The 19,374-nt window shown below is 48.4% G+C and overlaps 1 protein-coding gene across 1 annotated transcript in view; it reads left to right on the plus strand.

Annotated features, from left to right (window-relative positions):
• The window catches only part of B4GALT6 (beta-1,4-galactosyltransferase 6), a 55,539-nt gene that overhangs the window by 31,467 nt on the left and 4,698 nt on the right, over nt 1-19,374 (plus strand). The window contains exons 4-6 of the mRNA XM_081097595.1: nt 4,679-4,803; nt 12,068-12,184; nt 15,465-15,652. Of these exons, the coding sequence (XP_080953721.1) occupies nt 4,679-4,803; nt 12,068-12,184; nt 15,465-15,652 (430 nt within the window). The remainder of the gene's footprint in view (nt 1-4,678; nt 4,804-12,067; nt 12,185-15,464; nt 15,653-19,374) is intronic.

Below are 19,374 nucleotides of genomic sequence, written 5' to 3' on the forward strand. Positions count from 1 at the left end.
ATGTTTCTCTCTCTCCCTCTCCCTTCCTCTCTGAAATAAAAAATATATATATACATACATACATACATACATACATACATACAGTGGGGCCTTGACTTACGAGTGTCCCAACTAACAAGTTTTTCGAGATACGAGCCGTCTCTCGGCCGATTTCTTGCTTTGAGTTACGAGCTAAAATTCGGGTTATGAGCCAGCTTCAGATACCCCATCGCTAGTTGGCGCAGTGAACATCACAGTGAACGCCACATCAGCCCAGCATCACGTGTCTCACTCGTTCACTTTAAGATTTGACATACTGCCGGAACCGGTTTGGCTCAGTGGATAGAGCGTCGGCCTGCGGACTGAAGGGTCCCAGGTTCGATTCCGGTCAAGGGCATGTACCTGGGTTGCGGGCACATCCCCAGTGGGAGATGTGCAGGAGGCGGCTGATCGATGTTTCTCTCTCATCGATGTTTCTAACTCTCTATCTCTCTCCCTTCCTCTCTGTAAAAAATCAATAAAATATATTAAAAAAAAAAAAGATTTGACATACGAATAATTTGAGTTACGAGCTCCGTCACGGAACGAATTAAACTCCTAAGTCAAGGCCCCACTGTACATTAAAAAAAAGAATCACATTTTAATAGAAAACACTGCCCTGTGGTTTGGGCCTGCGCATGGCTAACAGACCCCGACCCATCTGGTCCCGCATCCCCCATTGGGAGGCGTTGTGGCGTGTCTTGCAAGTTCAGCATTGGGCTTGAGAGCACAATCTCAGCTATAAGCGCCCATGTCTGTAGAGCCGACTTAAATACCTCATTTACACACCTGTGGAAACTTCGGCGCTAGGAAGTCACAGCCCGGGCCTGCCTCGCCGGGCGTGCAGCGCGGTTAGTTATTCTTGCCCACGACAGAAGCAGGTTGGCCCCCAGGCCTTGTTGCCAAGACTGACAGGGAGCTGCCCGCGACCTTCATTCTCCACTTCACCCTCTCACGGACTGGCAGCCCCCCTTTTCTTTGGGCTCCCAGTTCTTCTGCTCTCCCCTTCCTACCCCCAGCCCCAGCTCCCACATGGTGAGTGAGGCTTTGATAAATGACATTATTTACATGTATGTGCTGATGGAGTTCCCTGCTGGGTAAATGGAGTTTTTAAAATTTTGTTGTATTGCTTAAAGTATTACAAAGAGTAGTACATATGTCTCCTTCCCCCCCCCCCCCTTGACCTTCCCCCGGCCTTTCCTACCCCGCAGTGTCTTGTGTCCATTGGTTATGCTTATATGCATGCATACAAGTCCTTCGGTTGATCTCTTACCGCCCCCCAACCCTCCCTGGCCTTCCCCCGCCTTCCCGCTGTAGTTTGATAGTCTGTTGGGTAAATGGCTTTCAGCCAATACATTTATTTTCCATCTTTTCATCTCTGACTGCAAAAAGAGTGCACGTGTTCTCACTGGGAAACCTCAGATGTCGCCTCGATGGGCGGGGATGTAGCCTCAGATGGGCGGGGAGTTCTCTGTGGAGCTGGGATCCTTGCTCTTCAGTTGCCCTTGACCTCTCCGCAGGTTGCAGCCAAGGGGCTGCGTCCTCTCCGGCCTGTGAACACTGGAACGCTGTCGGGCGGAACCTGAACGGGGGAAGCCCCACGTGTGCAGGAGGTGGGAGTAGCCTTCGTGGGTGCAGTGGAGGGGCCCCCGAGTCCTCCCTCTCCTGGCCACAGGCTCACCTCGAGGGATTCTTTCTCCTGGGGACAGTTTGGAAACCGCATCACCACTGGTTCTGCTCAGGGCCTCTTCCTGGCCACCGTCTCCACCAGTGATGGCGAACCTATGACACGCATGCCAGAGGGGACACGCGAACTCATTTTTTTGGTTGATTTTTCTTTGTTAAATGGCATTTAAATATATAAAATAAATATCAAAAATAGAAGTCTTTGTTTTACTATGGTTGCAAAGATCAAAAAATTTCTCTATGTGACACGGCACCAGAGTTAAGTGAGGGCTTTTCAAAATGCGGACACGCCGAGCTCAAAAGGTTCGCCATCACTGGTCTAGACTGCTCTCTCCCTTCCCTTCCTGTGAACAGGATCTTCACTTAACCACCCCCCCTCCCGCCAAGAATGAGTGTTGATTCTTTCTGTTCTCTCTCTGTGATTGCACCTTCACTGTTCCCGTTCCCCCAATCCAGAAAAATCGTTGCTCTTACCTCTGGCATGCCAACCTCATGCCACTGGGTCGTCTTGGGCCGTCAGCCAGCACGTTGCTAGGGTTTCAGAGCAAAGAGCAGAAGCACAGAGGGAAGCTGCTGAGGGACTCTGAGGAATGTGAGGGGGTGGCCGCCAGGAGTGAGTGATGGACACGGGAGGCCCTGGTCATTGGGGAGCAAGATACAGGGCTGCCTCTTCTCTCGCCAGCACACGGGTGTACAAGAGGCAAGTTACACTGCAAACGATCCTGGGGAAACTCCCAACAGTCATGATGATTACAGCTGTTGAAGCAAGAAAGCTGGAAGAAAGGCCCCCCAAACTGGTTTAACAGTGCATACAGAACACCAGCCTCAGTGACTTCTATGAGCTGCATATCATTTAGCCTGATTACTGTCATTTTAGCAATCCAGCATACTATTCAATGCATCAGATTTATTTGTGTGCATTTCAGTTGATTGCAGGGCCAGATTTTGTATTTGGTTCTAAAAGACCACAAACATTGTCAGCAGAACAGGCAGATAGAAGATTGCTAATTTTTTCCTAGGTTACTCGGTGAAACCCAGGCATCTGCATTTTATTTTTATGTTTTTGTTTTTAATCCTCACCCGAGGATACTTTCCCATTGATTTTTCATAGAGAGTGGAAGAGAGAGGGAAAGACAGACAGAAGCATCCATGTGAGAGAAACTCATCGATGGGCTGCCTCCTGCACATGCCCCAACCAGGGCCTGGGCTGGAGAGGAGCCTGCAACCGAGGTCCATGCCCTTGACCGGAATCGAACCCGGGACTCTTCGGCCCGCAGTCCGACCAGGCATTTGCACGTTAGAATACTTCTTCCCAGCACGCCTGGTGCTTCAGGAAAGCCCCTGATGGAGAGGGGGCTGGGGCGAGAGGCGGCTGAGGAAGCCTCTGGAGTAGAGGAGCAGAAGCGAGGAAAGGGGCTCCCCCGAGCGGAACTGCATGCTTTATGTTGTGACATCCTGGCCGCGGAGGCTCAGAAATGGGAACCTCAACATTGGTTGGTTTCTGTTTTGTGAGATGAGGAGGCTGGAAAGAACTTCGTTCTGTTCTTCGTTTTGTTTTTAAGGGAATGGAAATGATTTTCTGACTAAGATTGTTCCTCTTTCAATGGTATCGGCTAGAAAACCTATTCGGAGAGACACCTTCAGGATAGCGGGTCTGTGGGGATATGTGGTAGGTGCGCAACATAAATTTGCAGTCCAGCCGGTGTGGCTCAGTGGTTGAGTGTCGCTGGTTCAATACCTGGTCAGGGCACATGCCTGGGTTGCAGGCTCAATCCCCGGTTGGGGGCATGCTGGAGGCAGCAGGCTGATGTTTCTATCTCTCCCTCCCTCTCCCTTCTTCTCTCTCTAAAATAAATAAAAACATATTAAAAAAATAAATTTGCACAATTACACACTGGCCAGTGTGGCTCAGTTGGTTGGGCATCGTCCCATGCACCGAAAGGTTGCCTGTTTGACTCCTGGTCAGGGCACATGCCCGGTGGTGGGCTCGATCCCCTGTAGGAGACAGCGATCAGTGTTTTGCTCTCACACTGATGTTTTTCTCTCTTCCTCTCCCTTCCTTTCTTTCCAAAAATAAAAAATCGTTTAAAAAATTTTCAGACTTGGGCTTGCAGACTTTCTCTCTTAAAAATGACAGTAATAGTAGCTGACATATTTGTGAGTGTGTAACTTTGTGCTAACACTCTGCGCGGTCCTTCACACTCTATTTCATCTAATGCAGTGGTTTTCAACCTTCTGGCCCTTTAAATACAGTTCCTCATGTTGTGACTCAACCATAAAATTATTTTCGTTGCTACTTCATAACTGTAATGTTGCTACTGTTATGAATCGTCATGTAAATATCTGATATGCAGAATGGTCTTAGGCGACCCCTGTGAAAGGGTCGTTCGACCGCCAAAGGGGTCACGACCCACAGGTTGAGAACCATTGATCTGATGGGTACAACCCCTTTGGGAGGCAGGCATTACCATCGCCATTTACCCACGGGGAAACTGAGGCATGGAGAAGTGAAATAATGTCTCCCATCGACAGCTTCTGGTCAGGCTGACTGCTGAATTCATTACCTCTTTGGTGCTGTGCTGTTGTGTCCCCTCTGTCGACTGTGTTGAAATTAAACATAATGTTTAAATAACTTCAATAGCTGTTAAACTGCAATGATGTGCAAAGTTGAAATGACATGCAAACATTTCCCAAAGGCTATGAATATACTCATTACTCAAAACCAAAAGGTTACATATGTTGTTTTTTTTAGGTTGACTTACTAAAGGTAATGATAGAGTGACCATATAATTTGTCATGCAAACTAAAATGGAAAGGGGGTGATACTGACAATTATGTGGTGATAACAGGAACGAACCGTACTGCTCTGGCAGCTGAGTTATGCTGCTCACCCTACAGAGTGCTGGCTTGTCTTACTTCATCTTTGAGGCAAGAAAAAGTATTAAAACCATTCTTCCTGTTCTTGGCCTTCCAGGGGGATTTCTCAATGTCAACGTAAGTGAAGTCAGTTTTGATGAAATTCATCAACTCTTCTCCAAGGATGTGGACATTGAGCCCGGAGGACACTGGAGACCGAAGGACTGCAAGCCCAGGTGGAAGGTGAGGCACGTGTGCTCGTGAGCAGGGCAACATTGCTGTGCCTCCGGGAGACGTGTGCTTGATTGAGAATATACAGTGAGTTAGCTTTAGGTCTGGATGGATGAAAGAAATCAACACTTTTATATTTAACTAGAGGCCTGGTGAAATTCGTGCACAGGTAGGGTCCTTAGGCCTGGCCGGCGATCAGGCCCATCTGTGGGATGACTGGCGGGGTGATGGCGGGGGGGGGAGGGGGGCCCTCTGGCACTCGCCTTGGCTGGCCTGGGGCCTGTGTGCTGGGGGCAGCTCCTGCGTTGAGCACCTGCCTCCTGGTGGTCAGTGCGCGTCATAGCAACTGGTTGTTCCGCCGTTCGGTCGATTTGCATATTAGGGTTTTATTATATAGGATGCATAAATATTTGTAGTTCAAATTCCATTTAATATTGTTCCTCAGGAAGACTGTAACTGTATCTTCACATGTAAAGTGTATGCTCACGTGTTATCACCAGTCTTCACATGTAAAGTGTATGCTCACGTGTTATCACCAGTCTTCACATGTAAAGTGTATGCTCACGTGTTATCACCAGTCTTCACATGTAAAGTGTATGCTCACGTGTTATCACCAGTCTTCACATGTAAAGTGTATGCTCACGTGTTATCACCAGTCTTCACATGTAAAGTGTATGCTCACGTGTTATCACCAGTCTTAGAGATCCCGTAGCAGTTCTGTTCTGTCTGGAGGAGAGGCTGTGATTGCTCTGCCTCCTGCACCTGTCCCTAGTGCTTGCTGACAGCTGAGGAACGGCCCCTCCAGGTCCGGGAGCCCGTGCCAGCGCATGGGGAGGGTAGTAACGTCCTGGTTTCCGCTTGGGTCCAACATTGGGGTTTTCAGGCTCTGTTCCTCTGAGCCCAGAATTCTAAAGAGGCCACTCAGAGGTCCCTGTGAGACAGAAAGGAGAGCGCTGGGCTCTTCACCTGTTTCAGAAGGCAGAGCACAGACTTCCTTTTCAGATATGTTTTTATTGATTTCAGGGAGGAAGGGAGAAGGAGAGAGAGAGGGAGAAACATAAACGATGAGAGAGAATCATTGATCAGCCGCCTCCTGCATGCCCCACACTGGGGATCGAGCCTACAACCCAGGTATGTGCCCTGACTGGGGATTGAACTGTGACCGCCTGGTTCATAGGTCGTCGTTCAATCACTGAGCCACGCCGCCTGAGCCAGAGTACCAACTTTTTATCTCTTTGTTATGTCGGAATTCTACTTAATGTTTTATTTGAAAAACTGTAAGGGGAAGAGCCTGCCTCTGCTGCTAAAAGCACAGTAATAGAAAACCCCGGTTTGGCCTCAACTTGCTCTCACAACTATGAAATTGGTTAAATGCACAGCCAGGCGATGTTTTTATGGTTGAAGAGGAAGTGGTACTGACGCAAGTCAACTGAAAACTACATATGATTAAATCAAAGGTTATGTCCTAAAGGACTGTGAGGTCACCTTAATCTGGGAGTGGTTTCCAACTTCTCTTTTGAAATCTTAGTATTCTGCTGGAATGTTTGTGGGTTTTTCTGGTGTACAAGAACAATATCACTGCTGGGAGGGAGAAGTCTGTGCTGTTCAGCTTATGATAAAAGTCCTTTCCTTAATTGGCCTTGAGCTCTTCGTGTTTGGGGAATGTGTCTCTTCTATATCTGCGCTCCCAAACTTGGAGCATGTTGTCATACCCGGGGTGGGCAAAAGTAGGTTTACAGTTGTGAGTCTGCGAAACAGGGTTTGTTCTTGTATTATTACGAATTCTTGTGTTGTTAGTATTACAGCCGTAACCTACTTTTCCCCACCCGTATACGGCAAACACCAAAACCAGCTTCGTTGCACTGAGTTTATGTGACAAATAAATGCCGCGTTCAGTTGGGAGGCTGCCTAAAGGAATTCCAGTACAAATGTTGGGGAAACATTCTATTTTACTAACTGTCCTCTGCTATTTTCCAGATCAGATTTGGTTAATAAATGAATCTTTCCATATTTCCTGATTGACTTTCCTCCCATTTGTATATATAATGTGGCCCAATTTCTATAACTTCCACTTTTTAAACACGTGCTGGTCAGATACATCGTTTATCTGACTTGGATGATGACCGTGTATGTTGGATGCGATGAAGGCGAGCCCCTCAGTTGCAGGCTGTGGGCTAGCAGGGAGGGGTCCTCACACATACACTCGTGTGGGCTTGGGGCGGCCCTCGGGAGTGCGCTGTGTGCCATCGCAGAGGGTGATTTGGGATTAGAGAAACGAAGCATTCCTGTCTGTTCTCCAGAGCTCCCTCTCAGACACTGGACTTTAAATGTTATGGCTTGTTTTCTTCTCACTTTCCAGCAGACAGGTATAGGGTGTCCCAGAATTCACGCAAGAAGTAATTTGGATAGAAAACACAGGTTTATAATTAAAAATTATAAATTTTTTATTGATTCATAAAGTATACAGCATAGGGTTATGTATGGAACAGCACATCGGGTAAATGGCCTCTACGGCTTTGCTGGCACATACGCAAAGCCGTGGTCTTCATTGGTCTTCATTGTCCCTGCTCCTGGGCCATCATTGGTACTTGGTAATGCTTATCAAATTGAAGGGATTGAAATCAAAGGGCAACAGATATTAGAATCTGATTCAATAAACCAAGTAAAATTGGACTTTTATTTTTTTGTTGTTGTTGTTAATGCTCACGCAAAATTCAAATCTTGCGTGAATTTTGGGACACCCTATAGACGCACATCGGGAGTTTTGACTTAGAGATTTCAGTAGGCTGTCAGTGCTGTCCACGCGAACCAGTGGACAGCAGTACGGAAAGTGGAGTTCCTAGGCGCAAGCTAACTGAGGGATCTCAGCTCATTTATTTAGGAGCTGCGTGGCAATGCTGCTTTTAGTTCAGCTTTGCTCAGATCCTGCTGAGAATACAGTCTCTGGTTCCGAGGTGTCAGCTAAAGGCGTGAGAGGAAGTTCGGGGCTCACTCAGGGGTGGCCTGTCCTTGCCATAGTTAACTAAGCGGCCCTCCTCCCTGCCACTTACGTTCAGCAGTGTCCCATTCGAGCCTTGCAACAGAGCTGAGGGGACGGGGAGAGAAGGAATAGCTAGATTTATGTTAAACATTGCTACTAACTTGATTCTTAACATTTGAGGTCCTTTTTTATTTTTTTATTTTTTTATTTTTTTTTAAAATATATTTTATTGATTTTTTACAGAGAGGAAGGGAGAGAGATAGAGAGTTAGAAATATCAATGAGAGAGAAACACCGATCAGCTGCCTCCTGCACATCTCCCACTGGGGATGTGCCCGCAACCCAGGTACATGCCCTTGACCGGAATCGAACCTGGGACCCTTCAGTCCGCAGGCCGATGTTCTATCCACTGAGCCAAACCGGTTTAGGCTGAGGTCCTTTTTTAAAAACACGTAAAAGATCCATTAATGAACGGCTAGTTCCTGGGAGCTGAGCTCTAAAACCAGGGATTTCAGCCGTTCCCGGCACAGCTGAAGGGGGCGGGCTCGAGTGGCAGACCCAGCGCAGGCGGGTGCTGCTTCTCCGGGAGGTCGGAGATGGAGGGTGCGCCTGGGACACTGCCTTTCCACGCAGGGTCAGGGGGAGGCTGGGCGGCCTGGTCTAAACCCTGCAGGCTGGAGGGCCTGGCAGCTGCCGGAGCTGTTATCTCCGCAGAGGCCTGGGCCCCCTTGCCCATCTCAGGCCCCTCGATGGGTCCTTGCCACCTGCCTCAGAGCCACCCGGGGTTTGGTGCTAACGGAGACTGCACCCCTCAGTCCCCAGACAGGCCGGTTCTGGTGTGGGAAGGGACTCAAGCTTCGTTTCCTATCAAGTGCCTCCTGCGTGAGGAGCTCCTGGAGGCACTGGGACGCGATGGACCTGAATGAGTCGGGCGGGGGGGGGGGGGGGGGGGCGGTGAGGGGCAGGAGGCTAGCGCCTCGCAGGGGCAGGTGTGGAGCCGTGTCCTCTAGGGGCACCGCAGCTGGGTTGCTGGGAGTTTAAAAGTAGGACGCAAACAGGTAGGGACGCCTCTGCATGGATCTCTTGCTGGTGCGACAGGAGAAAACAGGCAGGGAGGAAAACCAGAGGCACAGAGGCAGTAAGGTCCGTGGTTTCAGTGGGAGGGACTGACGGGGTAATTGTGCTTGAACGAGAGGGGTGTGGAGCGGCACGAGATGATGAAGGGTGTTTGCAAGGGGTACCAACCAGATGTCTCTGTTGCCGCTGGAGAGGCATCCGCAGGACGGGCTCCGCAGCAGATCAGGGCACAGCCAAGGAGGAACGTCCCGAAACCAAGGCTGTGAGCGCTGGAGATCACTGACCACAGCACCCGGAGATCTTGTCCCAGGCAATAAATGGTCAACCATCGGGAACGTCAGGCCACAGCCGCGGGAAGGGACGGGCCGAGGGAAACGTTAAGATTCTGTTCAGCTTGATTTGAACAAAAGACGTTGCTTTAGGCACACCATTCAGAATTTCTCCTACCTGTCTCATTCAAATGTGGACATTTCCTTGCTATTAAGACAACGGTTTTGCTTCTTTGAATTTGCCGGGACACGGAGGACATTCTCAGTTTCCTTATAAGATCAAAGACAGAAACAGCTCTTGATCTTTTAAATGCCTCCTTGAAGAAATGGCTGCATTATGGAGCTGTGACTTTACCGTTGTTTATTCTTATATGTTTAACTCAGCACTCAGCCTGATTGTATTGAAATGATACGGACTCTGGAGCTACTAGCAGTTCATAGCCTCTTCCCTCGTATCTGTAACTCGCCTGATCGGCTCTTATAGCCCATCGGCGCCAGCCTGTGGCTCGTTCAGCACCGGGACCAGCTGCCTCATTTCAGTACAAGTCTCCGCCCCGGTGCGCTCAGAGAAGGCTGTGGTGGGGGCCTGCGCTCACTGTCTCGTTCCTTTCTCTGTTTGATCTTTTCATAGCAGTTTCCTCTCCTAAGAGTCACCCAGGGTCCCTGCCCTGCCCTGGGAGTTGTACTGGCTTGGGGGTTGCTAGGATACACTAGTAATGGACATTGCAGCCCACTGGGCAGAGCCCAGTCAGCAGGGAGAGCCCAACACAGCAGTAGCCCGTGTGTGTGTGTGTGTGTGTGTGTGTGTGTGTGTGTGTGTGTGTGGCGGGGGGAGCGGGGAGGAAGGGATGTGGATGGGGGTTGCTCTGGCAGTTTTGTGGCTCAAATTCATAAGCCAGGAGGTACCTTAAGGGCAAGCCAAAAGGGAGTGGGATCCAAGCTGGGGCTGGCAGGGTCCCAGGCCCTCTTCAGTTCCTACCGCTTAGCAAACACGGGGTAAGACAAAGTAAACATGAAAACATCAGCCTCGTCACAGCCGTTCTCTGCTCTCCCATCAGCGTGAAGGGAAAATTAGTGGTGGAGTTTCTGGGTTAGGTATCTTTAATTTGACGAAATCATCTCCTGTTCGCTCTAAGTAAAACCATTTTAAGAATTTTAAAAGTTCTCTCATTTATGATCCTGGTAATATAATATACACAAATGAATGTTACTATTTTTTTTATTTTTATTGGCTGTATCTAATGCTATGCCCTGATTTTACAGGTAGGATTAGGTCCTAAACCTAGCACTCCCAGTTATTTACACTTATTTGTTAGTGAAATTTATTTGGATGTGAAATTCTAGTAAGTCCCAGATTTAATGGTCTTAAATAATTTTTTATAATAGCCAACTTAGATTGTGTTTAAAAGTCCAGAATGTAGAGCGACACAAATTTTGATTAGATATAGTTTGACTGTTATGTTCTTCGAAAATGTAACGATTTTGGAATTTATAATGTATAGAAAAGTTATTTTAATTTCAGATTTTATTAGAAAATTTACAATTATGCTCAAGCCAGTTTAGCTCAGAAATTGCTAAGAAAGTAATGTTTAGAAAACATTTTAGCTGTTTCAAGGGCAAACTGAGTTATAGGGTGACTTGGCTTGTATGACAAAGTTTGGATCCAGAAAATAGAGTATTTGAGTTGTGATGATTGATAATTATTCACATATTCTTATGTTATATTAACACATTTTATATAGATGGTGTTTTCTAGTCTTGATTTTGATAGTTCCAATAAATGGGTTTTTTACTATTAGACAAAAAATTGACCTGCTGAGAAACCATTTTAATTTCCATATACAGTGTATTTTTTTATTTTTTTTGGGTGGGGGAGGACTTAAGGACAAATTTCTCTGTTTTCTGTGCTTACATGATCTTTTTGTTAAGCATTTTAAACATAATTTTATTTTAACCTGAATATTATCTTACCACTGGAAAAAAATACATAAAATGTAGCAAAATTTAATTGTGCATTTTGATTAAATGAAAAATATTATGTTAATGTAATGATAAAACTTCATGTATATCCCAGGACACATCTCTTATATTGCTTAAAAATACCTCTAGGCCAGATAAGCCACGTGTAGGATAATAGATACTTAAGTGGTATCTCTCTTAAATTCAATTTAAACACATAAGGTTATTATTTATGATCTGCTTTAAAACCTAGAAGTTACTTTTTTGTAAAATATATTTTTATTGATTTCAGAGAGAGAATGAGAGAGGGTGAGACAGATAGAAACATCAGTGATGAGAGAGAATCATCGATTGGTTGCCTCCTGCACGCCCTCTACTGGGGATCGAGCCCACAACCCGGGCATGTGCCCTGACTGGGAATCGAACCATGACCTCCTGGTTCATAGGTTGACACTCAGCCACTGAGCCACACGGGCCGGGCTAGAAGTTACTCTTGACATACCCCTCTCCCTCACTTCTCACACCTCATCCATAAACAAATCCTGTCTGTCGACCTTTTTAAATGTTTCAAAACAACATGCACCTCTCTTCTCCAACCGCCTCTCAGGTCAAGCTGTCCACACCTCTTGTCTCAACTGTTGCGAAGATTTCCAAACCATCTCCCAGTCCACTTTTGGCTTTCTATAATCTACTCTTCCTATCACCAAGTCTCTGCCATCACCATATCTAACCTTACCAGGCTTTTCCAGTCTTCCCACGCCTTCTCCTGGCGCTCCTAGGATAACGACCACAGGCCTTAGAACAGCCCTCAGAGCCCACGCACTCCGCCCCAGGTTCCCGAGGTCAAGGAGGCGAAGGCAAGGGCCATGCCTGCTTTTGCTCACTGCTAGGTCCCCGGTGAGAAGACTCATAAGGGTGTGGCTCTAACAGTGTTTAGTTTTGCCTCCGGCGCTGCTGCTCTGTTGTTCACGTGTGACTGTTTTGCTCTAAAGGTGGCAGTGCTCATCCCTTTCCGTAATCGCCACGAACACCTGCCAATTTTCTTCTTGCATCTGATTCCGATGCTCCAGAAACAGCGGCTGGAATTTGCCTTTTATGTCATCGAACAGGTGAGGATATTTTTCAAAATGGTAACCATGTCTACTAGAACGTCATGCACTCTTAGATGTGGTTGGATTAAAAATATTTAGCTTCAGGCTAACCAGGTAACTAGAATGCTTGGTTTTATATTTGGATTTCATTGAATTTTGGAGTGAACTGGTAGTGGCACATACACTACATTTTGTTAATCCAATTATCAGTTGATGTACTCCTAGCATTTTTTACTCATATCGTACCTATTAAACTAAATATTTGTTTCTCTCTTCTTTGTATTACCAGCTAATTTTTCTCTCTAAATGTTTACCTTGCCTCAGTATTTTATATACACAACTAGAGGTCCGGTGCATGAAAATTCGTGCACTTGGGTCAGGGGTGTCCCTCAGCCCGGCCTGCACCCTCTCACAATCTGGGAGCCCTCTGGTAGGGTCCCTAGGCCTGGCCTGAGAGGGGCCGTCTGCCTACCTGATCGCCCCTAACCGCTGGTCTGCTTACCTGATCACCCCTAACCACTCTGCCTGCCTGCCTGATTGCCCCTAACCACTTGCTTGGGGGCGGGGCCAGCCCACAAGGGGCCGTGGTGGTCTGGTCTTTGGTCGTTTTGGTGGTGATACCTCTGGCCTTTTATTATCTAGGATTCCTTTTGTCTTATTCAAAGCCTTTTGAGATCTTTTCCATACTTGTACTTTCTTCCTGCTTCTGTTATTACCTAGTTTTACACTTAAAATGTCATCTTTGATTTCTTTCTGGCCATTCCCCCACCCCGGCTCCCAAACATTGGGGCGCCTGCTGAATTTCACCTCTAATTTCTACACAGCATTGTGAAAACTGTACATTCTGTTTGTGTGTCAAATACATATCATTTGGATACTTCTGGTTTTGACATTGATGAACTCATTTTATCCCAATTTTTCCATTTCTCTTTTACTCACACTAAGCCTGACTAAAAATGTATTTCCTTATATATCAGTAGACAGGAAGTGACCTGTTTTACGTGATTAGATGCTGGTTTTTGGAGGCAGACAGTACTCACACTCTATTCCTCAGATTGTCATAGAGTGTGTTCTGCCAGCTCCTGTGTGGTTGATTCTAGGAAATCATTTACTCTTTTTTTTTTCTTTTTAAATTTCTTGCTCTTAGCCTCTTGCCTCTATTTATTTCTCTGGAAGTCCTTGGTTTTTAACAGAATGTTTGCGTCTCTGTATGCACATCCCCCTGAAAGCTTGTTCCCTGTGCAGCTGATGATCATATAATGCATTGTGCATAGGCACAGTTTTAAGTAACAATCTCTCCTATGAAAATTGATTTTCTAAAACTGGATCACAAGTAAAAAATTTAGCTACTTCCACGATAGCCATAGTTGTGCGCTTCCAGGTCAGCTTTCCCAGCTGCCAGCTTCCTTTCCACAGTTCAGTCTCCACAGTGTGTTGGGAGGTGAGTGTCTGCTTCTGCATTTCGGAAGGCGCATTCTCCCCAGAGCCCAGCATCACTAAGTCATTTCACATGCACGACAAAGGCATCCTTGCAAAGCCACCGAAATCCATAGTTCACAAAGCTCTTCGGTCGGAACCTCAGCCTCGATCGATGTTAATTCAGGCTGGTGTACTTGACAGCACGCAGCATCGTTACCACATGTGAAACAGGAGTAATTTTCCCGCTGGGCCGGTGCCCAGAAGCGCTAACATGGAAGCCCAGAGCTCCTCATTAAATGTGGAAGATTGCACACACATTCACCCTTCTCCTTTCCAACCTCCAACATGAGGATGAAAGAAAACACTTGGTAAAAGGTATTGAACCACAAGGACAAGCGATGGAATAGTGGGGAGGTCTGGACACGTGCCTGGAAGTCAGGCGTCAGGTGGACCGCTGGCACCCGCCTCAGCCGAGCATTCAGGGAAGGCCTCTCGGTGGAGGTGAGGTAGGAGCAGCCCTGAGTGGTGTAAAGCAAGGAGCTGTGCTGATGTTGGGGGATGGGCAGTGGCGGGGGATGGGCAGTGGCAGGAGACGGGCGGAGTGCCTGGGCGACAGGGTCGGTCTGCTGGAGGGATGAGTGGGAGGGAATGTCAGGGAGGAAACCAGAGAGGGGGTGAGAAGCAGGGAATGAAGCACTTAACCTGCCCAGGGAGGACCTGGACTATTCCACACGCGACGGGGAGACTCTGAGGGTTTCGAGGAGAGGAATGCATGATCCTACTGTCGCTCTAATGTGCTGACTGTGCAGAGTATAGACGGAGGGGACCAGGCTAAAGGACAGGGGTCCTCAAACGACGGCCCGCGGGTCACATGCAAATACAAATATTGTGTTTGTTCCCGTTTTGTTTTTTTACTTCAAAATAAGTATGTGCAGTGTGCATAGGAATTTGTTCATAGTTTTTTTAAACTATAGTCTGGCCCTCCAACGGTCTCAGGGACAGTGAACTGGCCCCCTGTTTAAAAAGTTTGAGGACCCCTGCTAAAGGAGAACAGTTAGGAAGCCGCGCAGTTGTCCAGGTAGGAAGGGTGCTGACGTGGCTGCGGTGGGAGGAGTGAGCAGTGGCTGGGTGTGGGCGACATGGCTTTCGAAGCGACATTATCTGCTGGGGAGTGGGGTGTGCGGCGTGAACAGTGGAGACCAGGGAACAGTGCTGCCGGGTTTGTCCTGTGCGAGGGCCTCGCCCCTGGCTGAGCCTGGGCGTGTAGCACACAGCAGCCGAGAGCGGGTGCAGCTTTGGTTCAGTGTAGGGGTTTGCTCACGCACACGCGTGGTGTATGTGCGGTGTGTGTATTGGAGGTGACTGGTTTGCCCCAGCCTCACACACAGAGGCGGCCGTTGCCCTCGGCTTTTCAGCGCCTCCGTGCAGCACTCCTTCCCCCCCCCCCACCCCCACCCCCCGCCCGCAGTTACCTGGTTAACCTGTGGAGACAAAATCGATCGAACAAAAGGGAGCGTAAAACATAAAAAATGGAGATTCTGGGGGGAATAGAAGACATCTAAGAAAAGAACAGATGTGAGCAACAGAAACTCCTAAGTAATCTACATCCTGGTATTTGACGTGCAGCGGCAGCAGGGATGCTGTCATCCTGTGAATGCTGCTCACCCAGTGGGCTAGATAATGACATGGTCTTGTGATTTACCAGAGCATGAAATAACGCCCGTACGTTTCAGTGGGTGTTGGAAACCTGGAGTGTGTACTGTTGTAGCTGCTGATTCCCCTGTGTTCGTTATCTGGCCATGAGGCACCGCGTTAGGAAACTGGGGAGGAAAGCCAGGCGACCCGCCCGTGTGGCCTTCCCGTGTCTCTCCCCGTGCAGACCGGCTCGCAGCCCTTCAACCGCGCCATGCTCTTCAACGTGGGCTTCCGGGAGGCCACGCGGGACCGCGCGTGGGACTGCGTGATCTTCCACGACGTGGACCACCTGCCCGAAAACGACCGCAACTACTACGGCTGCGGGGAGATGCCTCGGCATTTTGCGGCGAAGCTGGACAAATACATGTACATGTAAGTACCGGGCCGTCTCCGGATGCCGGTGGCGTTCCTGCAGAATCCCGTCCCCGGCACACTGTCGTCATACATGTCCGCCTCTGGGACTGTGCCGAGCCCAGCCCGTCCGTCCGCACAGGGAGCCCGGCTTAGAGTCGCGTGTCCGTCAGCTTCTCCCTCCTGCGGACGTCGGTGGGGAGGGGGCCGGAGCCGGCTTCCCTGGCCGAGCAAGTATGGGTGTATCCTCTGGTTTTCACACTGAGCTACAGGGATGGGCCGTTACCTGTGCTCTGCACGTGGGCTTCCCCGTTCACTGGAGGAACAGGGCGCATCCATGGGGCCGCCGTGTGGTCGCCACGCTGGGCCTGCCGTGGGGGTGAGAACCCCAGCTGCCTCCGTCTGCGACCCCTTCTCCAGGGACGTTCAGCACAGGGAGCGTCCTCTCTTCTTTCTAAGCTGTGGATCCTCAGCTTTTAATAATTAAAAAACCGGAAATGCCTTGAAATGCAGACAGTCAATGGAGCTGTGACAGTAACTTTTATATTTTTTTCAATTACAGTTTACGGTCAACATTATTCTGTATTCTATTAGTGTCAGGTGTACAGCGTCGTAGTTAGACAATCAGCTACTTTACTAAGTGGTCCCCCTGGTATTTCCATCCCCACCTGGCACCTTACATAGTTACTGCAATATTATGGGCCGTCTTCCCTGTGCTGCACTGTACATCCCACAACTGTTTGTAACTACCAGTTTGTACTTCTCAGTCCCTTCACCTTTCTCACCCAGTCCTGCGGATCCCCCTCCACTCTGGCCACCATCGGCCTGTTCTCTGGATCTGTGACTTTGCTTCTGTTTTATCTGTCTGTTTAGATTGTTGCTTAGATTCCACAGGTAAGGGAAGTCACGCCGTGGTTGTCTTGCTCTGACTGACTGATGTCTCTTAGCTTAATGCCTTCTAGGCCCATCCACGCTGTCGCAGATTGTGAGAGTTTGTGCTTTTCTGTGGCTGAGGGATGTTTTGTTGTGTATATGGACCGCAACTTTTTTATTCACTGTATGTTTTGGACACTTGGGTTGTTTCCATATCTTAGCATTTGTCAATAATGCTGCAAAGAACATAGGTGTGAATATATTCTTTGGAATTAGTGTTTTGGGTTTCTTCGAATGTAAACCCAGAAGTGGGTCAAATGGGAGTTCCATTTTTAATTTTTTGAGGAAACTCCATACTGTTCTCCACAGTGGCTGCACCAGTCTGCATTCCCACCAGCAGTGCACGAGGGTCCCCTCGTCTCCACATCCTCTCCAGCGTTTGTTGATTTATTGATGGCAGCCATTCTGACAGGTGTGAGGTGATAGCTCATTGTGGTTTTCACTTACATTTTTTGATGATTAGCATCTTTTCATATGTCTCTTGGCCTTTCTGTATGTCCTCTTTGGAGAAGTGCCTATTCAGGTCCTTTGCCCGTTCTTTAATTGGATTGTGTGTGTGTGTTTGGTGTTGAGTTATATGAATTCTTTAGAAATTTTGGATGTTAAGCCCTTAGCAGATGTATCATTGGTGAACACGTTCTCCCATTCAGTGGGATGTGTGACGGCAGCTTACATTGACGTTAAAGCATGCCAGTCTGCTCTGGGAAGGACACCCCACGATTTCCATTGGCTCGCGGAAGTGGAGAGGAGAGAAAACCACCGGGGCAGGGGAGGCGGTCCCTGTACGACAGGCGTGCCCGCTGCCCGACGACAGCGTAGCGCGGTGACGGCGAACCTTCTGGGCTCGGCGTGACCGCATTCTGAAAAGCCCTAACTTAACTCTGGGGCCGTGCCACATACAGAAATTTTTTGATCTTTGCAACCATAGTAAAACAAAGACTTCTATTTTTGGTATTTATTTTACATATTTCAATGCCATTTAACAAAGAAAAACCAACCAAAAAAATGAGTTCGCGTGTCACCTCTGAGATGGGTGTCAGAGGTTCGCCATCGCTGGGGAGAGGCAGTGACCCGACCAGGAGAAACGGCACTGAAACAGGAAAAGAATGGCTTTTGCTCGTTTCGCTGGTTGTAATGATAAGACAGCCTTTCCCTAACACCACAGAGTCTCAACTCCAAGTCAGGCGTTACCTGGGAGGGTCATTCAGGTTCCGGATCTGGTGCTCAGCACTTCTGGAACCATTTGGGTCAGCCTGCTAGAGTCAGATTGGATCCAGTGTGATTGGTTTTCACTGGAGAATTTCATACAGGTCATAGGCACTAAGAATTCTGAATGATCTCTTTTTACTTGAAAATACTAATTTCTCATGAATACAATATTCATATCTACCTCCTAGGCCAGCCGTGGGCAAACTACGGCCCGCGGGTCGGATCCGGCCGTTTGAAATGAATAAAACTAAAAAAAAAAAAAGACCGTACCCTTTTATGTAATGATGTTTACTTTGAATTTATATTAGTTCACACAAACACTCCATCCATGCTTTTGTTCCGGCCTCCGGTCCAGTTTAAGAACCCACTGTGGCCCTCGAGTCAAAAAGTTTGCCCACCCCTGGTTTAGATTAATCCTAGGGTGGTGGGCATCTTGGAAGATTGGGTAGAAGCGGGAATGCCAGCTCAGGGAGGTGGAGGCCGGTCGGGGACTGGCAGGTAGCGCGGCCTTCAGCCCTGGATGCAGCCGGAGGCAGCCCCTGTGCCCAGCAGGATGCCCACACTCGGAGGGCTCCGGCCAGAGAGCTAAGGCCTCAGTTGGTGTCTCCCCCTGTGGATGGTGTAAGATAAACCCAACTGGACTTTCGCTTGTTGAACTTCCGTTTTTTATTCTTCAGTCTATTGTGCCTTCATTTCATCTAGTCTTTACCCATTCTGGGTATAGTCCAGTTGGCTGTTTCCACTTAAGCAGAACAACAAATGGAATTAAAGTGCTTGCCAATTCAGACATGTCAATAAACACACCTACACACACACACATACACACCCCTAACCTACCCACGGATCTCAGGATTCTCCCAGACCACTCGCCTGGGCGAGGATGATCCAACTGGTGCGGGAGACACATGTGCCCTACGTGCTTATTGAGCCTCTTGAACCCCGCCCAGTGTTCTTACGAGAATCCTAACTCCCACGTGTGAGCCCCCTGAGGTCACCTGGGACGCCCTGGTTGTCTTCAGGGTACTTGTTGCTGTCGCTGTCTGGGGTGCCTTTGGCCCACACTAGAGCCACGCTTGCTTTCTCTGCTGCCCGCTCCACCGTCCCAGCCAGCAGACAGCACTGCTCCCCACGGGGAACGGGGCAAGGGTTTCTTCAACAAAAGAGTGAAGTCTTTCTCCCTTTCTCTGAGGCCTCTGTGCTGTGGTTCCGGCCAGATTGCCTTCAGCTTGGTTTTCAGAGGCCAGGCACGGTGTGCTTCCTGCCCGGCCCTTTTATGGCTCCAGCATGTGCGCCCAGTCGCACATTTGGGGCCAGAATGATGATTCAGGCCCACACGTCTAGGGGTGCTACCTCAGCCTCAGAAATCCAGTCTCCATGTAAATGAATAACTTAGTTAGACCAAGCCCTTGCACTGTGAGTTAGGGAAAGGTAAGGAAAGGAAAATCCAAGTTTAAGAATATAGCCATTTGTCAGAGAAAGACAAGTACTGTCTAACTTCACTTATATGTGGAATCTAAAGAAACCGAATTCATAGATACAGGGAACAGAATGGTGGTTGCTAGAGGTTGCGGGAGGGTGGGGGGTAGGTGGGGGGTGGGGTG

Source organism: Myotis nattereri (assembly GCF_964212035.1).
Source record: "Myotis nattereri genome assembly, chromosome: 8".
In the NCBI taxonomy this organism is placed as follows: domain Eukaryota; kingdom Metazoa; phylum Chordata; class Mammalia; order Chiroptera; family Vespertilionidae; genus Myotis; species Myotis nattereri.